This window comes from Sesamum indicum, linkage group LG3 (assembly GCF_026168435.1).
Source record: "Sesamum indicum cultivar Baizhima isolate 11 linkage group LG3, ASM2616843v1, whole genome shotgun sequence".
In the NCBI taxonomy this organism is placed as follows: domain Eukaryota; kingdom Viridiplantae; phylum Streptophyta; class Magnoliopsida; order Lamiales; family Pedaliaceae; genus Sesamum; species Sesamum indicum.
The window spans coordinates 17,298,549-17,316,686 of record NC_142659.1 but is presented as its reverse complement, the minus strand read 5'-3'; the positions used below and the strand labels follow the sequence as shown (position 1 = coordinate 17,316,686).

The following is an 18,138-nucleotide window of genomic DNA, read 5'->3' as shown; positions in this document are numbered from 1 at the left end:
CAAATCAACTGCTTCCACGTCTGTCTCTGCCGACGACAGATTCAAGAAACGTCCCTAGCAGAACTTGCATGCGCCGTCTTCCATTCATAAATATAAACTTCATATAATCTAGAAAATCTGTGCACTGTCACAATCTGACCAAAGGAAAACAAGACATGTCAATGGTTCAAAAACAACCCCAATCATCAAACTATTACTACTCTTACATACTTAAGGCAATGAGCCTCCAGTCCTCAAATATTCAAAAATCAGTACATCTGCCACATCTATTAATCATCATAAGATACTCAGGCCGCAAATTATAAGGACAATTAGCTCCAGTATTCATTAAGACTTGAGAACTGCAAGAAAAGTTTGATTATGCTGCTCTAAAGCATTTGTCTACAACCTTATTACGTTCATGCATAACTTACAACTCAACTTCCGTTTGCTCCCATAATTTCAATGGCAAAATAAAATTACACGATGAAACAAAGCAAGCACATTTCACTTTTGTAAATTGTGCACTCGACCTCTATCTAACAGTTTCCAAAGTGCTTTCTTTGCTTCCTCCACCGTTTCAACACTGAGCCCTTCCTCAAATGAAATCCTCTGAACATTAAACTGCAAACCACAAACTAAACTGAAAAACTGGCTCAAAACACATAACAAAAGCAGAATGGTACATTGGGCAAGATAGAAAACCTGGGCGCCTTGCCGGACGCGGATATCAACTCCCCTGCTATCTATCGATATAAGAGCAGCATCATCTACCTCAGCTTCTTTGGACAAAAGCTCCCTCAGAGGCTTTGAGAATGTTGCATTTAGTTCCTATAGAAGTAGAGTAGAAAATTCAATACATCTCAGAATAACTAAAGATGAAAGTTTATCCAAAACAATAGAATTCAGAAAAACTCGTAATGAGACAAAACATCAAATGCCATTAACACAACAGTATTTGACCATTACAGATTGCATACTACTTCACTTTCCAGAATATCTTGTAAGAGAGAGCATAAGAACAAGGTTACTGCAGAATACAAACCTTTAGATTCTGTTCACCCCCATCAACGGCAATTTTATCTGGTTGCAGAGCTTCATATTCTTTAACATCAACCCAAGCAACAGTCCCAAATCCTCCAATAAAGTATATATCACTGCCATGAAAGATTAAACTCCTTTTAATTTCTTGAAAAATAATTGCTGCTCGTCTCAGCAGTTTGCAAACCACCAATCAAAGTTGGATTAGTTTTTTAAATGCTTATGTTACAAACAAATGCATTACTATAAAAGCATTTAATTTGAACTTGGAGGCAACAAACAGTATGCAAGATTTTGCAATCATTCCTTTCTGTCGTGCAATTTATGCAAAATTCAATCACGGGCTAGTCGATTAGGATATCTGATATCCAATAATGTTCTGACCAGTTTTAGAGCAAGGAAATTGAAGATTATTCTAGGAGAATAAGTAAATTTGAGCCACCAAGACTGATCAACCAGTATAGGGCAGCTTCTATACTATATCTGTTTCTAGATACCTGCTACTTCCATTCATCTGTGCTGAACATGAACATGTAGATGACACGTTCTCAAGCATCCTAGTTTGTGGTGCTATCAAGATGACAAATATTATAAATTGGAGGTGGCCTGGACTCACAAAGATAAACTATTTCCTGGACTCACAGAGATAAACTATGTTACAGAAACAACCAACCTTATGTTTTGCATCCGGAAGTAGTAGAAATTCCCCCACTGCTGGGAAGGTCCTTGTTGGTGCTTTGCTATGTACTGTTTATGAGCCCATTCCTGGTATGCAAAGAGACATAACAATCATCATTAAACATACAAAATCTGAGACTCCAAGCGCATGGTTGTCTGAACTCAGGAGTCAGGAGCTAAACCAATCTTGATTCAGTATTAATCATCAAAGTTTCTAGCTAAACATGTTTGCTCATGGACCAAAAAATGCATTTCATTGACAGATAGATGAAATCTATTAGATAATATTACAAATTCACAGCACCAGTTGAAGAAGGCAGTTACCTGCTGGTCTTCTGGAAGGGGGTATACATCACCGAATATCGTCACCCGTGCATTTGACAAGCCACTCCATCCAGGAATCTAGCGAACCTCCAGATCTTTATAATCCATATATGAAGAACTGCAGAAATAAACTGCGACAACAAAAAGGAAATAATTTGTAGAACCTGCTAACCTGTACAACTAGTGTGCATCTTGGATCAGCTAACAAGTTCCGAGTGTGTATAGCCAATGGTGAGAATGAAAATATTGGATCTGCAACGGAAAATGTTATAACAATACTCCAAGTGCCCCATACTGAATATTGGTTTATTTACACAGTGGTAAGGCAAATTTTCAAGTGGTAAAGTACTACAATCCTTTGCACTTTTCATGGTTCATGTCGCTTAATGCTTAGCTAAAATATGATTCTTCTAAGAGACCATCTCTCACTGGATGTCATCTAAAAGAAATGAAGCATTCACAAGATTGCAAAATTATTCTGGAGAGCAGAGCACAGCATGCGTATGAGTGACTGGTGGCTTTCTGGATACAAATAAGGTCCAAATAATTAGATCACTGTAAACATCAAGCACATAAACCTTCTCAAATCTCTGTGCACTTGTTTTCTTCAGCAGGAGATTTAAAAACTTCATATATCAGCTTGCAGGACTTGCAAGTAGATGAAAAAACACTCAACTGAAATTGCTTAGGCAATTTGTATCCAAAGTAAAAAAAATGCTGGAAAACCAAACCTATTTCAGTTGAAAAATTGATTTTTGCAGAAGGACAATCTCATAAATATCCATACAAAGGAACAGATACCTCAGTTAGAAAATGGTAAATAGCTTCTGTCTGCAACTAGGTTAACAATTGATATCTTGTACATGGAAACATATTGCAAGAAAGGCATTCCTTTCTTCCATTTCATGGAATCAGTACCTCTCAACTGAATAACAGTCACAATAGGTCTTGACATAGAAAACACTCACGAAACCAAATATAATGTCAATGAACTATTTCACTTTCTATCTATGTAACTCCGGGTAAAATACATCAATAGATAGACATATCAGCTAAAAGTTGAATTATAATAATAGATAGATTGGTGTTGTGCTGGATAAACAAAACAACAAATGCCAAGAAGCATCCCCATCAAAGGCATAAGAGCAAGAATGAACTTACGACCCATAGGATCTGGTGCAAAATCTACGAGTGAACCAAATGGATAACCTTCTCGACGGTGGTGCATGCGAGACATCACAGTACACAGATGAGCAAATCTAGCCTTCCATTATTGGAATGCAGCAAGATAATGGCAGCAAAACATGTCAGAAGCTGCTCTTTAGCAAATATTTAGCAGGATGGCTAACTTAAAAAGATGTGAATAATTATTTTACCTGTTCCATTAAATTCCGGACTGCTAAAGCCGGTCTAGGTAAGCCATGAGCAGAGGTTGCACTTTGTACTCCTCCAGAGATAGGCGTTCTGAAAAGCCCAGCTCTTGTACCTCCTCCAGTTGAGCTTCCATATGAGACCACAAGAGGAGGAGTCGCCAAATCAACATCCTTTTCACTACTTTGTTTGAGATCTGAATTACCCTTCAGGATATGAGAGAGGCCATCACAACAAAGCCGAACAAGCCATTTGAAATATCCATTGATGGACTATATAAAAAAAGAGGTGACTAACTTATCATGCCAGAAAGAGTAAGTACAACTAGGAGTAGACTTTCAGGAGTATGAGACAAGAATAAAAGCAACCTCACTACTTAAGGACAGATTAGACGAATAACTTTTAAAGTTTGTTTTCTAATACCTGAACTTCAGGAAGGAGGAATGTTTATCGGGCAGCATGAAAAATTTAGGCTTCAGATTTAATAATTTTGCTGTTACAACCAAGGCCAAAATTTTAAGCGACCAAAGACATGAATTTCATTCAAAGCATGCCCAGATTTTTTTTCATGACTGCGCACTAAAAGGTACACAAATCGTAACTTTATAGAAAAGTATAAATGCGTTATTATCTATCATTCTTTTGTATGCAAAGCATAGTAGTCAGTGGCGCACGGCGCACTATGGCGCCAAGGGCTCCTGGAGCCATGGCACACGGCGCGGCGCGCGCCTTTTCAAAGGATGGCGCAAATATAAGAAATAATCTGTATATTTATATAATTAGTATTATTTTGATTAGATTAATGTATAAGGAGTTAAATAAGACATATAAAACAACAAATTGAACATAACAAAACTTCATATAATTAAATCATTCCAAAGAAAAAACAGTAACAGAACAATTAGAGCATTCAAAGATTAATAAAATCACATCAATTTCAAAGATTCAATCGGCATAATTAGAGCTTGTACTACTGTACACGCCAAAAATTAACTTAGAAAATTAGGGTTTATTAAGTTAATTTTTTTTAGGGTTTATATTTAGGAAATTCCTTTTATATATAGGAAAATAGGGTTTATTAACTTAATTTTTTTTTAATGCATGGGCCTGGGCAGCCCAGCCAAAACCCAGGCCGCCCAGACCCTTTTCTTTCATTGTGCACCTGGCGCACGCCTGGGCAGCGTTGAAAAGGTGCCCAGGCGCGCGCTATGGCGGCGCCATTCTGAAGGCGTGCACCATGGGCGCCGTATGGCGCGCGCCATTCCACGCCATTCACTACTATGATGCAAAGAATCAGTAACTAGGATTACAAGAGATTGCTTGAACTTGTAAAACTTGATAAATGTATATCTAATGTCAAGGGTGAGCTCAGAGTTTGTAGCAGAACTGAACTAGCTCCCTTAACCTGCTAAGACAAAATAAATGCAGAACGTAGTTCATAATGGATCAAATAGGAATTAGAGCAAAATGTAGAAAAGCCTTCAGATGTTTTCTTACCTTTTGGAGTATAAGGAATATATATATATATATATATATATATTATTAACAGCAACAACTCAAACTAAATCGAGACCATAACTCCGAAGGAAATTTTTTGAAACACAAACCAAGACAAGACAAGCTTTACCAAAATCAAACATTAACGTTAGCGAGAAATAATACGACCAGTAAAGCCTGTCTCAGCGAGATTGGCCAAACGGCCACAGCAATAAGTAGAACAAAATTTTCATACGTCAATAATCTCGACAAACCCAAAAGTCCACAAGAAAGAATTTTTAAGAATTAGCTTGCTCCAAATCATCAACCTCCTCCACTAATATTTTTCAAACAATCAAAACAGCAACAGAAAAAGAAAAAGAAGAATAAAAAAAAACAGAGCTTCAAATATGTAAGAAGCAGAAAATCAAACAATGGGTAAAGACAAGAAAAAAACAAAAAGTATATTTTGTTTACCTCAGGTACAGAGAGATTCTCAACGGAAACTAAACTGGAGACACCATTATCGTTATTGAATCGAGCATCCTGTTGGTCGCTGCCTTCACCGGATAGCGCCGAAACTCGAGAGGCAGATCGCAAAGAGGAGGTTTTGGGGAAAGTGGGAATGATTCTGAAGGAAAGAGAATGGTTGGCGGTGTTTTTAGGGTGCGGAATTGGGAAGGGGGAAGTGTCTGAAAATCTCTGAATATGGGAAGCGGAACCGGAAAGAGCTTCCATGGAAGAAGATACGGAGAGAGAGAGAGAAGCGATTGGGGGTTGTTTATTCGGCTGAAGCAAAGGTTTTATTTTATATGTAATGATGAAGATGATAATGGGGTGGGAAAGAATGTGGACCGTAGCCCAATATGCTAATGGGCCACAGAATTAATAAAAGTTGCCCATAAGCCACTCTAAATATACAAATCCAGTCCAGAATGGAATTATTTCTTAATGGATTGTTGATTGTTGTTGAGGCTATTTATCATCCAAGAAAGTGAAATTTGGATGTGATGAATTAATTAGCCCTTTTTAACTGATGAGAGAATTTGGGGGAATGTTGGGGTGCACTGCTGCATTTTGGGTGCGCGCAGAATTAATTATGTAATGAATTAAATAAAAATGTTTCAATTTCTTATCCTAATAATTGGATTAAAATCAATCAAGACCGGGAATTAATTCATAATCTCCCCATAAAAAAACAAGAATACAATGGGTAAGAAAGAGAGAGAGAGAGATATCATAAAAACAACCATCTTACCTACCTATCTACCTACCTTCCTCTCTATTCTACTTTCTCTACATTTTTACTAGAAAGGTGGCACCCCCACATAAAATTTCAATAAAACCACTCTTCAAATTTGAAAAAAACAAATGAAGAACCATTCCACCCTCTTCAAATTTGAAAACACAAATGAAGAACCAGTCCACCGCTCCCACTCCCTTATCAATCTAGCACTCCGCCCATCCCTCCTCCAGCACCTCTACCCGCCCCCCTCCTCCTCCTCTTAAACCACGCTCCAGCCTCGCCTCCGCCGCTCCTATGATCTTTGCCGGCACTCCCGATATCTCCTCCAGCCGCTTCAGCACCTCCCAACTCTTCTCCCCACTCACCCTCAACCCCAGCCACATCGACGCCGCCAGCCAAACCCGCAATGGCAACACCCTACTCCATCCCCATCCATCCACACACACCCTCACAACTCTACGAGCCATCTCCTCCCCCGCGCCTACGCCTAGCTTCCGGAACCAGTTCTCCAATATGCCCTCCGCTTTCAAATAATCCACTCGCGGTTTTTGCCCCCCTTTTTGGCTCTTCCCCGTCGTCGCCGTGGAATCCTTGGTGGTGCTGGAGATGCAAACCGATGAACTGGAGGAGGAGGAGAGGGAGTCGAGGTCGGAGGGCGGAGGGCATGTAGCAGGAAGAGGATGAAAACCGAGGCCGGAGATCCCAACAGCGGTGAAGCTCTTGCAGTTAGAGCAAAGGGATTTGCGAAGGTGGCGAGCTACGAGGAAGTTAGCATCGTGAACTTTAGCGTCGCAGGTGGAGCAGAGAAAAGCGTCGTCGGAAGGGCAAAAGAGGGTGGCTTGGGCATTGCACAGCTCACACAGCCTGACTTTCATGGTAATGACTTGCGCGTTTCAGAGAAAACAGGAAAAACGGGTTGGGTTGGTAAAAGAGTAGTAAAATGGAAATGAGGATGGAGTGGGAAGAAAATTGAAGAGGAATAGTAAGTAGTGAGCAAGCGTAGTGGTGAAGGTAAATGAGAGAGGGGAGAGAGATAAGGAGGAGGAAGAGTGTACGGCGTGAGAGTGAAAAATGGTGGGAGCTGAGATAGAAGAAAAAGTGTACGGTTTGAGAGTGAAAAATGGGAGAGAGAAGGAATCTAAGGGAAAATTGAGGAGTAAGGGAATAGAAGAAGAAGAATAAGAAGAGGGCGAGTTTAAAGGGGAGACCAAATAGGGAGAGAGAGAGAGAGAGAAGTTGTGGTGGATGAATGAGTGTTGTAGTGCTGCTGCTAAGTTTCAAGAATCTGAGAGAGAGAGAGATGTATATGGAGGAAAGGAAGGATCTTGGAGGAAGAAAGAGAGAGATTGAAATGTAGTATATAATATAAGAAGAAATATAGATGGATGCGTGAGAGAGAGAGAGGGGGGCGGTGAGAGATATGAGAGAGGAGTAGGAATAGGAATAGTGGAGGAGTTTGGATATATTATGTTAAAAAATTGAATAGCAACAACACCCACCTCATTAATAAATAATACCACATATTACAAACACATCCACATATTCATGTATGTGTGTGTGAGTGAAATGAATCATGGAATTGTGGAATGGAAATAGAAAGAGAAAAATTGGGAGCAGCCAAATAAAATCCACCACAAACAAACATGTGTATTATATATATTTCTTTCTTTTTTACACACAAACACATACACATATACATATAGAGAGAGACATTAAGCATGCATCATGTTGTTATATAAAAAAATATGTCGGCATTGGTGGTGAATCCCATCCATCCCTGTCCACAAAAACCTCGTCCACCTCGAACCTCCTGTCACTTTCTTCTTTCCACCATTTTTTCTTTCTATTTTGTTATTATTATGATTAATCTAAAACATCATCATCATTATTAATTAATGTTTATTGTGAGATGCATTAAATTAAATTAAATTGAGGAGGAGAAAAATGCATGCAAAAACATAATATTGTCTGAGAGAGAGAGAGTAATGGATTTCAAAAAAGATTATGTAGTTGAGTAGGTACATCATAATAATAATTAAGAATAATAGATGAATAGATATGGGTTAAGGGGAGTAAGCAAAGGAATCAAAACCCCCATCATGTATGTAACTTAGGTAGATATAATAATAATAATAATAATATGGGGGAGGGGGTATTGGGGTTTGCGTGCGTAATTGGAGTTGGGGGTCCAAAATATCTGATTCATTGAGAGTGTGATTGTGAGGTCAGAATTGAATAACCCCCGTATCATCCATCACTTTCCCCACCCCCTACAGTACGAGTACGTGTCCCCACCTCACTCACTCAAACCCACACCAATATTATAATATTACCTTGGAATTTGAGAATGAATACTGATGCAAATAATTGCCACGCGGCCTACCCAATCATCTCACCATGCCTCCTTATTCACGGCTTCTCCCATTCCACCCACCACGCCTCATTCATCCCTATTCCCCCCGCCTCTCCTCTCCCAATACCATCAAATCAATCAATCCCATATAAGGACAGTGGGAGTAATACTATACTACATAAAAAAATATTGGGGGCTTTGGTGGGGGCGGGAGAAGCATGGGCCATTGCTTTTCATTGTGAATCATGCATGAGTAGGTATGCTAATTTGCTGAGTGCTAATTCCTAATGCCATTAGTAACAATAATAATAAGAGTTGGCGGTGCCCCCATGTGCTTTGAGGTTCTCCTGCACACAACTTGGAACCACAAACTCAAAAAGTTTTTGCCACAAACCATATCTTCCTCCTACCTTTACTTTAACCACGCCCATTATTCCCTATTTCCCAAAGCTTCCCTGTTTCCTCCTCATTCTTACTTTACAAAACATCTATTCCATGCTTAATCACTAGTTTTATAGACAACATTATTGCCCCCCACCCCCCTTCTCTCTACCATATCATTTGTTCCTCCTTCCTCCACATTCTATCTAATACCACATATGCATTCCTATTCTCACCCCATTCAAATCTCTTATAAAATGGACTACACCATTAAACTCCACAAGCCAATCGGCAGGTAATAGTAATTACATGAAATATTTGAAAATCTTAACTTTCATAAACAAACAAGGACCATAGTTAAGACATCCAACGTCTAAAGAAATTACACCAAGCAACAACGACACAAGAAGTAGGAATGTATTCAAATAGAATTGTGGGTACAAGGGTGGGCTCCCGCTAGTCGCCCACAGTCTAACTAGATATAGAAATCCATACCCGTGGAATCACTCATTTGCAGACAACACAAGCACATTAGATTCCACAACTTACTGGCCATTCATATTATTATGCACCTCACATTTTGGTGGCCGTTCAAGCATTGTCCCCCATCATTGTACAACAATCAAACACGCTAAGCTACTAAAAACATATTTAAAGAACTTGAATCTCATCCTCCACAAGTGCGTGCATGGTAGAGGACCATTAGGTATATCAACTAACTTACAAACTTACATGTGTCAATAACTACATCATCCTCATATTATACATGAATCATGTGTCAATCGTTCATACATGTATTACTCTCCTCTCTTACAACAACCACCATGATCCAAATCCTCGGATAAAAACAAAACAAGACCTGACCCCACATGGACAAGAGAATGTAAACATGTTTTAGTTTTTTTCATGGATGTATCAAGTTCTGGTGTGCACTTGCTGTTATGGCGCATCCAGAATCCACTTTGCTCCTAGCACTTTACGACATCTTATTAGGTTGAGAAAAAGAGTGGTATAATGCTTTCCAATTTGCACCTAATATGTCCCAGAGTAACAAAAATGCAAAGCAGGGAATGAAATGAAACTCTCAAAATGCTATACTGACTCAGAAATCTCTCCTGCTGCTAGCTAGATCACTGGCAAAATCTGTTGAATCAGTTTCCAAGAACTCAAAATAGGTATTGTAAGCAGGATCATAAGCGGCGCACATCTGCAAGTACTTCAATGCCTCAGCTTTACGGTCCACATTCAGTAAAGCACTAGAGGCCAAATTACTTCTGTCAGTATGTAGTTATTGACAAAATAACATTGAGAACTTCACTTTTCACAAGTAAATAGAAAGAAGTGATAACGAATGTAAAAATGGCAAAGGATTAAGAAAGGGAGAGTTGCGGCATCAATTTTTATACCTTGCCAGCATAAATAAACCGTCATAGTAGTGGGCCTTGATCTTTGGATCCACAGGCTCTTCCAGTTGAGCTATTCTTTCTAGGTGCAGAAGTCCCTCCTCCATCTTTCCCTGCACAGAATATTAAAACTCGCATGTTGAAGAATGGGAAAGTTGGATTTCCAGGCAGTCAACCATCCATATTTTGCCATTCAAGCCCAGCGGCAGAGCCTGGAGAAGCTTGAAAGGATTGGTGCAACATAGAAAATGTTTCATCAAAATGCATAAAGTCCATTTGGCAGCAATTAGAAAATTATTATCCCTTAGGCAAGCAGATTAAGGAATAGGATGCCCAAATCTACTCGCAATTTCTTTATCCAGTACTCTTTAAACCAATCGATGGGTGTCCCTGGAAAATAATCTTCAATTATATGCGGTCTATGCCATGATTGCAGGTGCACTAACAGTTACAGTCCTTAATTATTAGAAAATTGCATTGTCTTGTTTTGAGATCACTGTATTCTTCTCTGCTATTGAGAAAATAAAGATAAACTCCGAGATTCAGATGCCAGGTCATGAAAATGTAATTCAGGGAAACACAGGATCCTCAGTTTCATTTATTTGCAGTGAGCGACCCAATAGATACAAAGGAGATGAGATAGTACCTGCCTAATATTAGCGATACCCGCCCATTGTGATGAAAGTATCAAAAGATCAATTTTTCCAACTTCTGTAGGATGGCCGGCCACAAGGAGCTGAATGGAAGTTAGAGCAAATACTCCAGTCAGGAAGAACTCAATATGACAATGAAAGTTAGATGGCTTAACTAGAAAAGTATGCATTGTCAGAATATTGAGTTATTTAAGGTCGCTTCACAAGAAAGCAATGAAGTGAAAAAAAGAGCCGCATTAACTTTCTTTTGTGTCAGATTGATACAGATATGCTCACAATCAACATGGATCGGACCTTTGAAATAGCACTTTCTAGGCTCTCAGCAGCTTCAGCAAATTGTTTGTTTTGTAGGAGTGTCTGCCCCATGATAAGCAAAGCTCTTGCATGATCAGGATCCTTTTCAAGAGCAAGTCTGCAGTTCGTGTTTCAGAAATGAACATAAACATAGAAGAGAAAGCAAATCATCTGAAGAGCAGAGGTCTTATTACCTCAGTAATCTGATTGCAGTATCCCTACGGCCATCAGTTAAAACTTTGACTGAATACTGTTGAAATGTGCTGAGATAAATTAACAAGAAACATTTCCATGACTTAAAAGGAGCATGGCGCAATAACGTCACTCACCACAACCAATTCTGCAGGTGATAGGCTATTAGCAGAAATTTCTCCCTGCTTTGTCAGTATACAAATATCTGCTACACCTGAGCTGCCTTTCTCTTTATTAGTTGGAGCTACTACTGGGTTTTTTTTTATAGGAAGCCCCAGAAACTCAAGAACGTTGGGATTGCGGAGACATAATAGCTGCAGATGAGAGCGGAAACACAAAAATCTATTAAAACAGTATGTACTTCAAACAAACTTACCATCTGCTCCATCACAATATTGGATCTTGAAGTCATTATCGGAGTTTGAGAAATAAAGAGAAAACAGGCAGAGAAGAAGAACCAAGAACAGCAAGTTATGTTAAGTTATTCCACTGCGAGCTATTGATTATTCATCTGCACATGCCATCTACCTCTCATTTTCGTCTGCCCGCCTGCCTGGGACTTTTCACTTTTATCATCAAGACCATTTTCCAGCATGTGAGAGTACCCTGACTGTTAGATCTCACCAAGTGTTCTCAAGTCAATATTCCTGTAGTCCATCATTAAACTTCCAAACCAACCTCCACAACCCCAATTTACCAACTGCTCTCTTCCACTTCAACCAGTCCAAGGAATTGTGGCTTATATCCCGCCCCTAAGGCCCTCAAGAAAACTAAGGGATTTGTGACGATGAAAAGGTTCAAATGAAAACCCACCGCTTCTTACACATATAGGATAAATCCTAGCAGGCGAATGATCTTATTTCACTAATACAAACATCAAAACAATAAGCGAACCGAATAATTCACCTAAAGCAACTAGGTACAGAATAATGTAAAGCACCAAATGACAGTAACTTCAATGTAAAGAACCAAACGAGAACATGATCTGACATTATGATTAAGACAGCACTGAATGAACAGTAACTTCAATGTAAAGCACCGAATGAGAACATGATCCTGACATTATGATGAAGACAGCACCAAATGGTACATCATTCTAACATCAGTTTTCCAGAAATATATGCAGTTTACTAGAGGAAAATGTCACTAGAATGAGCTTCCACTCAGGTTCGTCATCCCATAGAAGCTTTAGATCCAAGTAGAATGACTCAGCTATTGAAATATCTAGTTGTGGTAATCGTGGCATTCATAAGTGAATTCAGAGACAATACAATTGAACAAAATTAAAATTAGCAAATACAGGAGATAAGAGAGTTCAAATTAAAATAAAGGAAACAACAAGTAATTCAGTGAGCATTGGCATAAGACTTAACATCATAACTTGTAATAAAACTGGTTTCTTCAGTGTCATGTGAAAAACCATTGTGAATCTAGCATCAACATCTTAAATGTTAAACAATACAAATACAGTCCACTTAACTGGAGACAAAGCTATTAGGAAATTCAAACACTAAATTCTTCTCTAGAAGATCAAAATATCAATGAATTACATAGTATCTTTACACAAACTTGTAGAACAAGAGCACCAACCTGTATCAGACTCAAAGAACCATTTGTAAGCCAATATACTAAGCATCCCTGCAAGATAAGAAAAGAATTCGAGGGGGAAAAAGAACAAGTCACAGGGCCATAGAACTAGCCAAATGCAGTTCACACAGTTCAATTAAGAAATTTCAATTAATTCAGGCTGCAGATTAAGACCTTTTTAAAGGAATCAAATAGACTTTCAACTATGGAAGCAAACAGTCCCCCACCCCAACCCACCAGAAAATGCAAAATATAAACCACATTACTGTTGAACAAGAATTTGTCTGCCCTGTATGCAAGCAAGCAACATGCCACTCAATAATCTCGAAATACCACTTCCAGAATAGGTGGAAACATTCATCTTACCTGGGGAACATTGAATGTAGCAATCAAAATAGGCAGTGTCAGCAGTTGCAGATAGATCCTGTATATCTACAAGGCAAAGACAAGGATAGTGTCAGCACTATTTTAAAATCATCTCACAAGTGAAGGCGTTAAATGAAATCTAATAAAGCTATTTAATTACATTTAAAACTGACAGTACGCATCTATCCAGACAGCTGGCTTTGCTGGAGGACAGCTCTCAGGAAGTATTTCAACTCCTATGTTCAAATATACCAAATATGACATAGTTGTCCTAAGTGCTAACTGTAATCATTTGAATCCAGTTACGGGTAACTATAGAAAATAAATCTCTCCATAAGTGCAGTTGAAACAGTGGGAAATAGATACTTTCAGATGAATGGACAGATAAGGGAAGATCTTCTATATGGTTTTCTACTATCAGCCAGAACTGCAAAGGCTCCATAAGAGGATTAAAAGAAGGACCAAGCACGGGAAGCACTTGAATAACTTCTAAAAACTCACCTTTGTTAATAATCCTAAGGAACCCGGTACGTGTTGCAATGATGATTTTTGAAAAGATACCTGAAAATTAATAACATAGGCCTTAGGTTATGCAACATTGCAAAATGTAACAAGAACAAACATCATTTGCAGGAGACACATAATTTATCCAAGATGAAGGTATCCATCAATCAGAACATGACCAATAGAAATATCAGCAATTTAACAGAAAATCTTTAACAGGCATGCTCCAAGATTATAGACTGTGTATTCTGTTTTAGTTACCAAGGTATTAAAAAAGAAGCCTCCATTTGTATTCAGCCTAATGCATTCTAGTACGCAGAAGAACCAATTGCGCACTTGCAAAAATATTTCATTTACGGATTTAGATAAAGAAACTACTCTGATTACAAATTAATCTCAGCTTCCCTATTACTTCGGCTGACAGATTTGGATGACTCATTCCTTATTCGAGATGGCAATTACAATGTCCCGTCTTACTTCTTGTGTCTAAAGTAGCTTTCTCATTATATACAGAAACAATGATAGAAATCAAAGAGATTATCAGCCATAAGTTTGTGAAGAACACTGACTAGTTCAATCAAATACTCAACAGTTTGAGCTTAATCTAAAATGTTAAAATTTATAATGCCACCTTGTGGAGTATTCAACACGACAGAGGAAACTTACTCAAAGAATAGAACTTCAACCTCATTCATTTCAAAATGGAAATAACAGACAAGTTCTCTACTGGATGAAGAGCGAAAACAAACATACGAAGATGTTACTAGGCAATAAACCCCCAAATCTTTCAACTCTTCTTGTCTCATAAATCTAACACAAACTAACTGGGGGAAAGAAGAGAGTGTACCTCCATTAGCTAGATATGATAGCTTAACAAGTAGGGACGTCTAACTTCATTAGCTCAACCAAATAATAAGACAATTATAGCATGGAAGAAAAGAACAAAAACATGTGCATTATCTCAACCCTGAATGCCACATCACTGGAGCAAATTAAGAAGTGTTGTTTCATGGAAGATACGTCATTAGCCCATTATCAAATTCTGGAAATCAGAAAAATCTTGAAAAAAGAATCAAAGTCTGAGTACAGCTGTAGTAGTATCCTTAACCTGAACATTGGTGAAATGCAAGCCTGCAATAATCAACGGGAAAATAGGCCCCAACGCACCGTGTGGATATCCAGTCAAGTCCTGGAACCATAGAAATCCTCCCTGTGGTATTTTAAGACAAAAATCACCTTGGCAGGCACCAAGAGAGCAGAACAAAGAAAGAAAGCGTGTGGCACTTGAGAAGGTCAATCAAAATTTATATTGAACCAATAATCAGATACAGACAATATAAATAGACTAGAATTGTGATTGGTATGGTTTATGGAGTCCTACGATCCTGCTCAAGCTGAAAACATCATTTTCATTGATAAACAAACAAGCTATGAATCTTTATCGATACATACTCATCTTGTATAAAAGCCTTACACTATCAAAACCAGGGTGATGGTCCAATGACATTCTGCGAATACTCATGATCCACAAGAAAAAGCAAGGGACCTGCAAATTGTTTAGAAGACCAAAAAAAAGAAGTATGAAGCTCCTTCTATTGTACTCAATTAGATAGAAGTAGAAGCCATGGAGGAAAATTGCTTTTAACTCCTTGTTCAGAGTAGAATCCTAAGTTCCATAACTTTTTTTTAAAAATAAATGCCCAAGGGTGACTGTCCACATGGAAAATGTTAGGGAGTCATATAAAGATTAAAGATGCAAAGTCAACATATACCGGTAAACACATTTAACCTAACCACTACAGTAGCAACATAGAACTAGATTCAGAGGTTTGTTGGAATTGGTTAACTTGTAAAAGAGTACACAAAAGTGCTTCCTTCTGAAGAATGTACTAGCTCCAGTTCACTTTGTATACACGACTATTGGATGGGAAGGCAATTTTAGCTGGCAGCTCCTAAAGTTAAAATAAAATGGGATTGATATCTTAAACAATTCAGATGATTACACAACATCATTTTGCCAGCAAAAAAAAATTATACATATTTTGCCTAGCGACTCAAAGAACATCTGAGCATAATAAACAGAGAATATGACCTGGAAAGTAAATGATGAGATGAACCAAAACACTGAAGGGCACCCAGCAGCCTTCTTTTCCTTCCAAAAAAGGGCAATTTGGTCTCTGAAACTTCGTCCTGACAGGGGTGGTGGAAATGGTGGAGGTACTATTAGGGATGAACAAGACAAAAAAAGATCATATGTTACATTGCGGAAGACCATTTCTTTCTAATATCATAAAAGTACATCAGAGTAATAGTAAAAAGAGAAATAGGGAAAAGGAAAAGAAACCATGATGACTTAAAGACTTATCAACATTTGCCTTCTAAGTATTGTGATATATTTTTGAAAAAGAAAATGATAATGTGCATTACATAATAAGCTACTTTAAACTTCATTTCCACCCAACTATAAAGAAAATTCATTGCTGATATATTCACTATTTACAAACTGTCTAATTAATGATAGACTATGGCCACATAGCTAGACTCGTCACGGTGAGAGACACATGATTCGACATCTATCCTGAAGGCCAAGATCTTGTTCAATTAACCAGCTAACCTTAAAGGTTATAGTTGGCCTGCTAGCTGTCTTCATTTGGTAACTACTTCCCCCAGTTCCTCACCCTATTCAGCCATTAACAGGAACATTCAGCTTCTCCTCCTATTAGACCATGACTTAACAGCAAACCATCCTCACCTGATTAACAAGGCCCAACAGAAATGATATCCCTTCTAAACCTCAGCAGTTTCAGAGTCATCACACACTCCAGCTATAAGATGGAGATATTCATACAACGGTAATCCAACAAATGAAAATTTCAGAAGCCACAAGCCCCATGCCTTAGGGCATGCCTCAGGAGATGCGAAGCATGTTATGCTATGTCTTATAAAACATTGCTCCTCTCAGGTCTAAGAAGAAACTACTTAATCAGATGAAACAAAGCATGAACTCCACTCGAGCTTTGGAAATAAAAGGATTCCTGACTAACACCTTCCTTCTGTTTCCAACTTTTGTCATATAGATAGGGGAAGATGACATAATCAAACAAAAACAGATACCAAGTTAAGCTGTTTAAAATAAGAAGTAAAAGTTTTCTTCCATTTCCCTCTCACGGTAACTCTTTTCCCTTTCTTTTCAATTCCACAAACAATAAGATTTCTGTTACATACAAGCTTATGTTAATCCCGATTACTCACATTTAGGCAAGACCTCTCCTATCCTCTTCAATTTTTTAAGTTGCAACACGACTAAAGGAAATAATGCAAGTCTCATTGCCACCGTAGACGACGAGATTATTATCCACCTACAAATCAACTTGATAAGTTAGTATTAAAAAATTAGAATAACAACTCAGTCAATTAAAATACAACATTCTTCAGGTAGCTAAAGAAAAAATACTTATCAAAAATCAAAATCATCATGATTAAAAGGAAGTAAAATCGTTCGTTAACCAGCATATCCAATTAGCCAGATGAACACAATATTTCACCAATATAGTTGAGAAACAAAAATAGAACGTATAGGTGGAAAATCAAGGGAAGTCGTGCAGAAAGAGAAAATTCTCGCAGTATGCCCGAAACCATAAAATTGGACTTGTGATGCTGAATTTGATTGAAAATAAATAAATAAATACATGCATAAACATATACACATATGTGTGCGCGTGCTAGCGAGCAGGAGGATGAGATAAAACGTATCTATGTTTACCAAGGAAAGTCAGTAGCATCGTGATAAGCATCGAGCAGCGATATGAGAGCTTGTACTGGAAGGAACGGGTCATCAGATTCAGATAAATTGGGCTGAGAAGAAAATCGACGAGAAAAAGAAAAACAATAATGATGTGGGGGCGACAGCAGCACCGACGAGCACCGACGGAAACAACTAAGCGGCCGGTTGTGGTTGTGGTTGTGGTGGTGTTGGATTGAGCTACCGAATAACGAATGCGAAGAAGAAAACTGGGAGAGCGGCGGCGACAGCCGAGAGCGGCGGAGGATTTTTGATGTGAATAGTCGCATTTTTCCGCCTTCACCTTCTGTGATCGTATGGGAGGCTTTAGTGGGGTTTAGGATTTTATGTTTCCAATTAAATTATTTATATATATATATATATAATTATTAATGGATAAATACGATAAACAAACTTCGTTTCATTTCATTTCCCCATCATTTTGTGGTTATATATAGTTCAAACATGGATTTACAAACTCATATATACATTAATCGAATAGCATAGCA

At 38.3% G+C, this 18,138-nt stretch overlaps 3 protein-coding genes across 8 annotated transcripts; all 3 read right to left on the bottom strand.

The window, feature by feature from the left end:
• Nucleotides 1–299: 299 nt before the first annotated feature.
• Nucleotides 300–5,674, bottom strand: LOC105157918 (Pyridoxamine 5'-phosphate oxidase family protein). 2 transcript variants are annotated; one of them, XM_020692777.2, is made up of 9 exons: nucleotides 5,347–5,674; nucleotides 3,399–3,665; nucleotides 3,184–3,286; nucleotides 2,195–2,274; nucleotides 2,023–2,100; nucleotides 1,694–1,785; nucleotides 1,025–1,136; nucleotides 685–810; nucleotides 300–603 (listed from the first exon to the last, which is right to left on the bottom strand). In XM_020692777.2, exons 1-9 carry the CDS (start codon nucleotides 5,605–5,607, stop codon nucleotides 487–489), a joined length of 1,236 nt encoding a protein of 411 aa, XP_020548436.2. In that variant the 5' UTR covers nucleotides 5,608–5,674; the 3' UTR covers nucleotides 300–486. The 2 variants fall into 2 exon arrangements, with proteins under 2 accessions (XP_020548436.2, XP_011072751.2); XM_011074449.3 differs by having other exon boundaries at nucleotides 3,399–3,599; nucleotides 5,347–5,673.
• Nucleotides 5,675–6,018: 344 nt separating this feature from the next.
• On the bottom strand, nucleotides 6,019–7,431 carry BBX32 (B-box 32). Its single transcript, XM_011074448.3, has one exon. It carries the CDS (start codon nucleotides 6,988–6,990, stop codon nucleotides 6,319–6,321), a length of 672 nt encoding a protein of 223 aa, XP_011072750.2. The 5' UTR covers nucleotides 6,991–7,431; the 3' UTR covers nucleotides 6,019–6,318.
• A 2,151-nt stretch (nucleotides 7,432–9,582) lies between these two features.
• Nucleotides 9,583–17,987, bottom strand: LOC105157915 (ALBINO3-like protein 2, chloroplastic). 5 transcript variants are annotated; one of them, XR_016064592.1, is made up of 14 exons: nucleotides 17,612–17,987; nucleotides 17,101–17,207; nucleotides 15,941–16,068; nucleotides 15,323–15,394; nucleotides 14,957–15,058; nucleotides 13,846–13,905; nucleotides 13,345–13,410; nucleotides 12,982–13,029; nucleotides 11,529–11,705; nucleotides 11,394–11,449; nucleotides 11,200–11,317; nucleotides 10,903–10,988; nucleotides 10,256–10,365; nucleotides 9,583–10,056 (listed from the first exon to the last, which is right to left on the bottom strand). XR_016064592.1 is itself a non-coding variant. In XM_088878473.1 (14 exons), exons 1-14 carry the CDS (start codon nucleotides 17,917–17,919, stop codon nucleotides 9,975–9,977), a joined length of 1,524 nt encoding a protein of 507 aa, XP_088734599.1. In that variant the 5' UTR covers nucleotides 17,920–17,985; the 3' UTR covers nucleotides 9,583–9,974. The 5 variants fall into 5 exon arrangements, 3 of the variants coding, with proteins under 3 accessions (XP_088734599.1, XP_011072745.2, XP_011072746.2); XM_088878473.1 differs by having other exon boundaries at nucleotides 10,899–10,988; nucleotides 17,612–17,985; XM_011074443.3 differs by having other exon boundaries at nucleotides 9,583–10,105; nucleotides 10,899–10,988; nucleotides 17,612–17,982.
• Nucleotides 17,988–18,138: the final 151 nt, after the last annotated feature.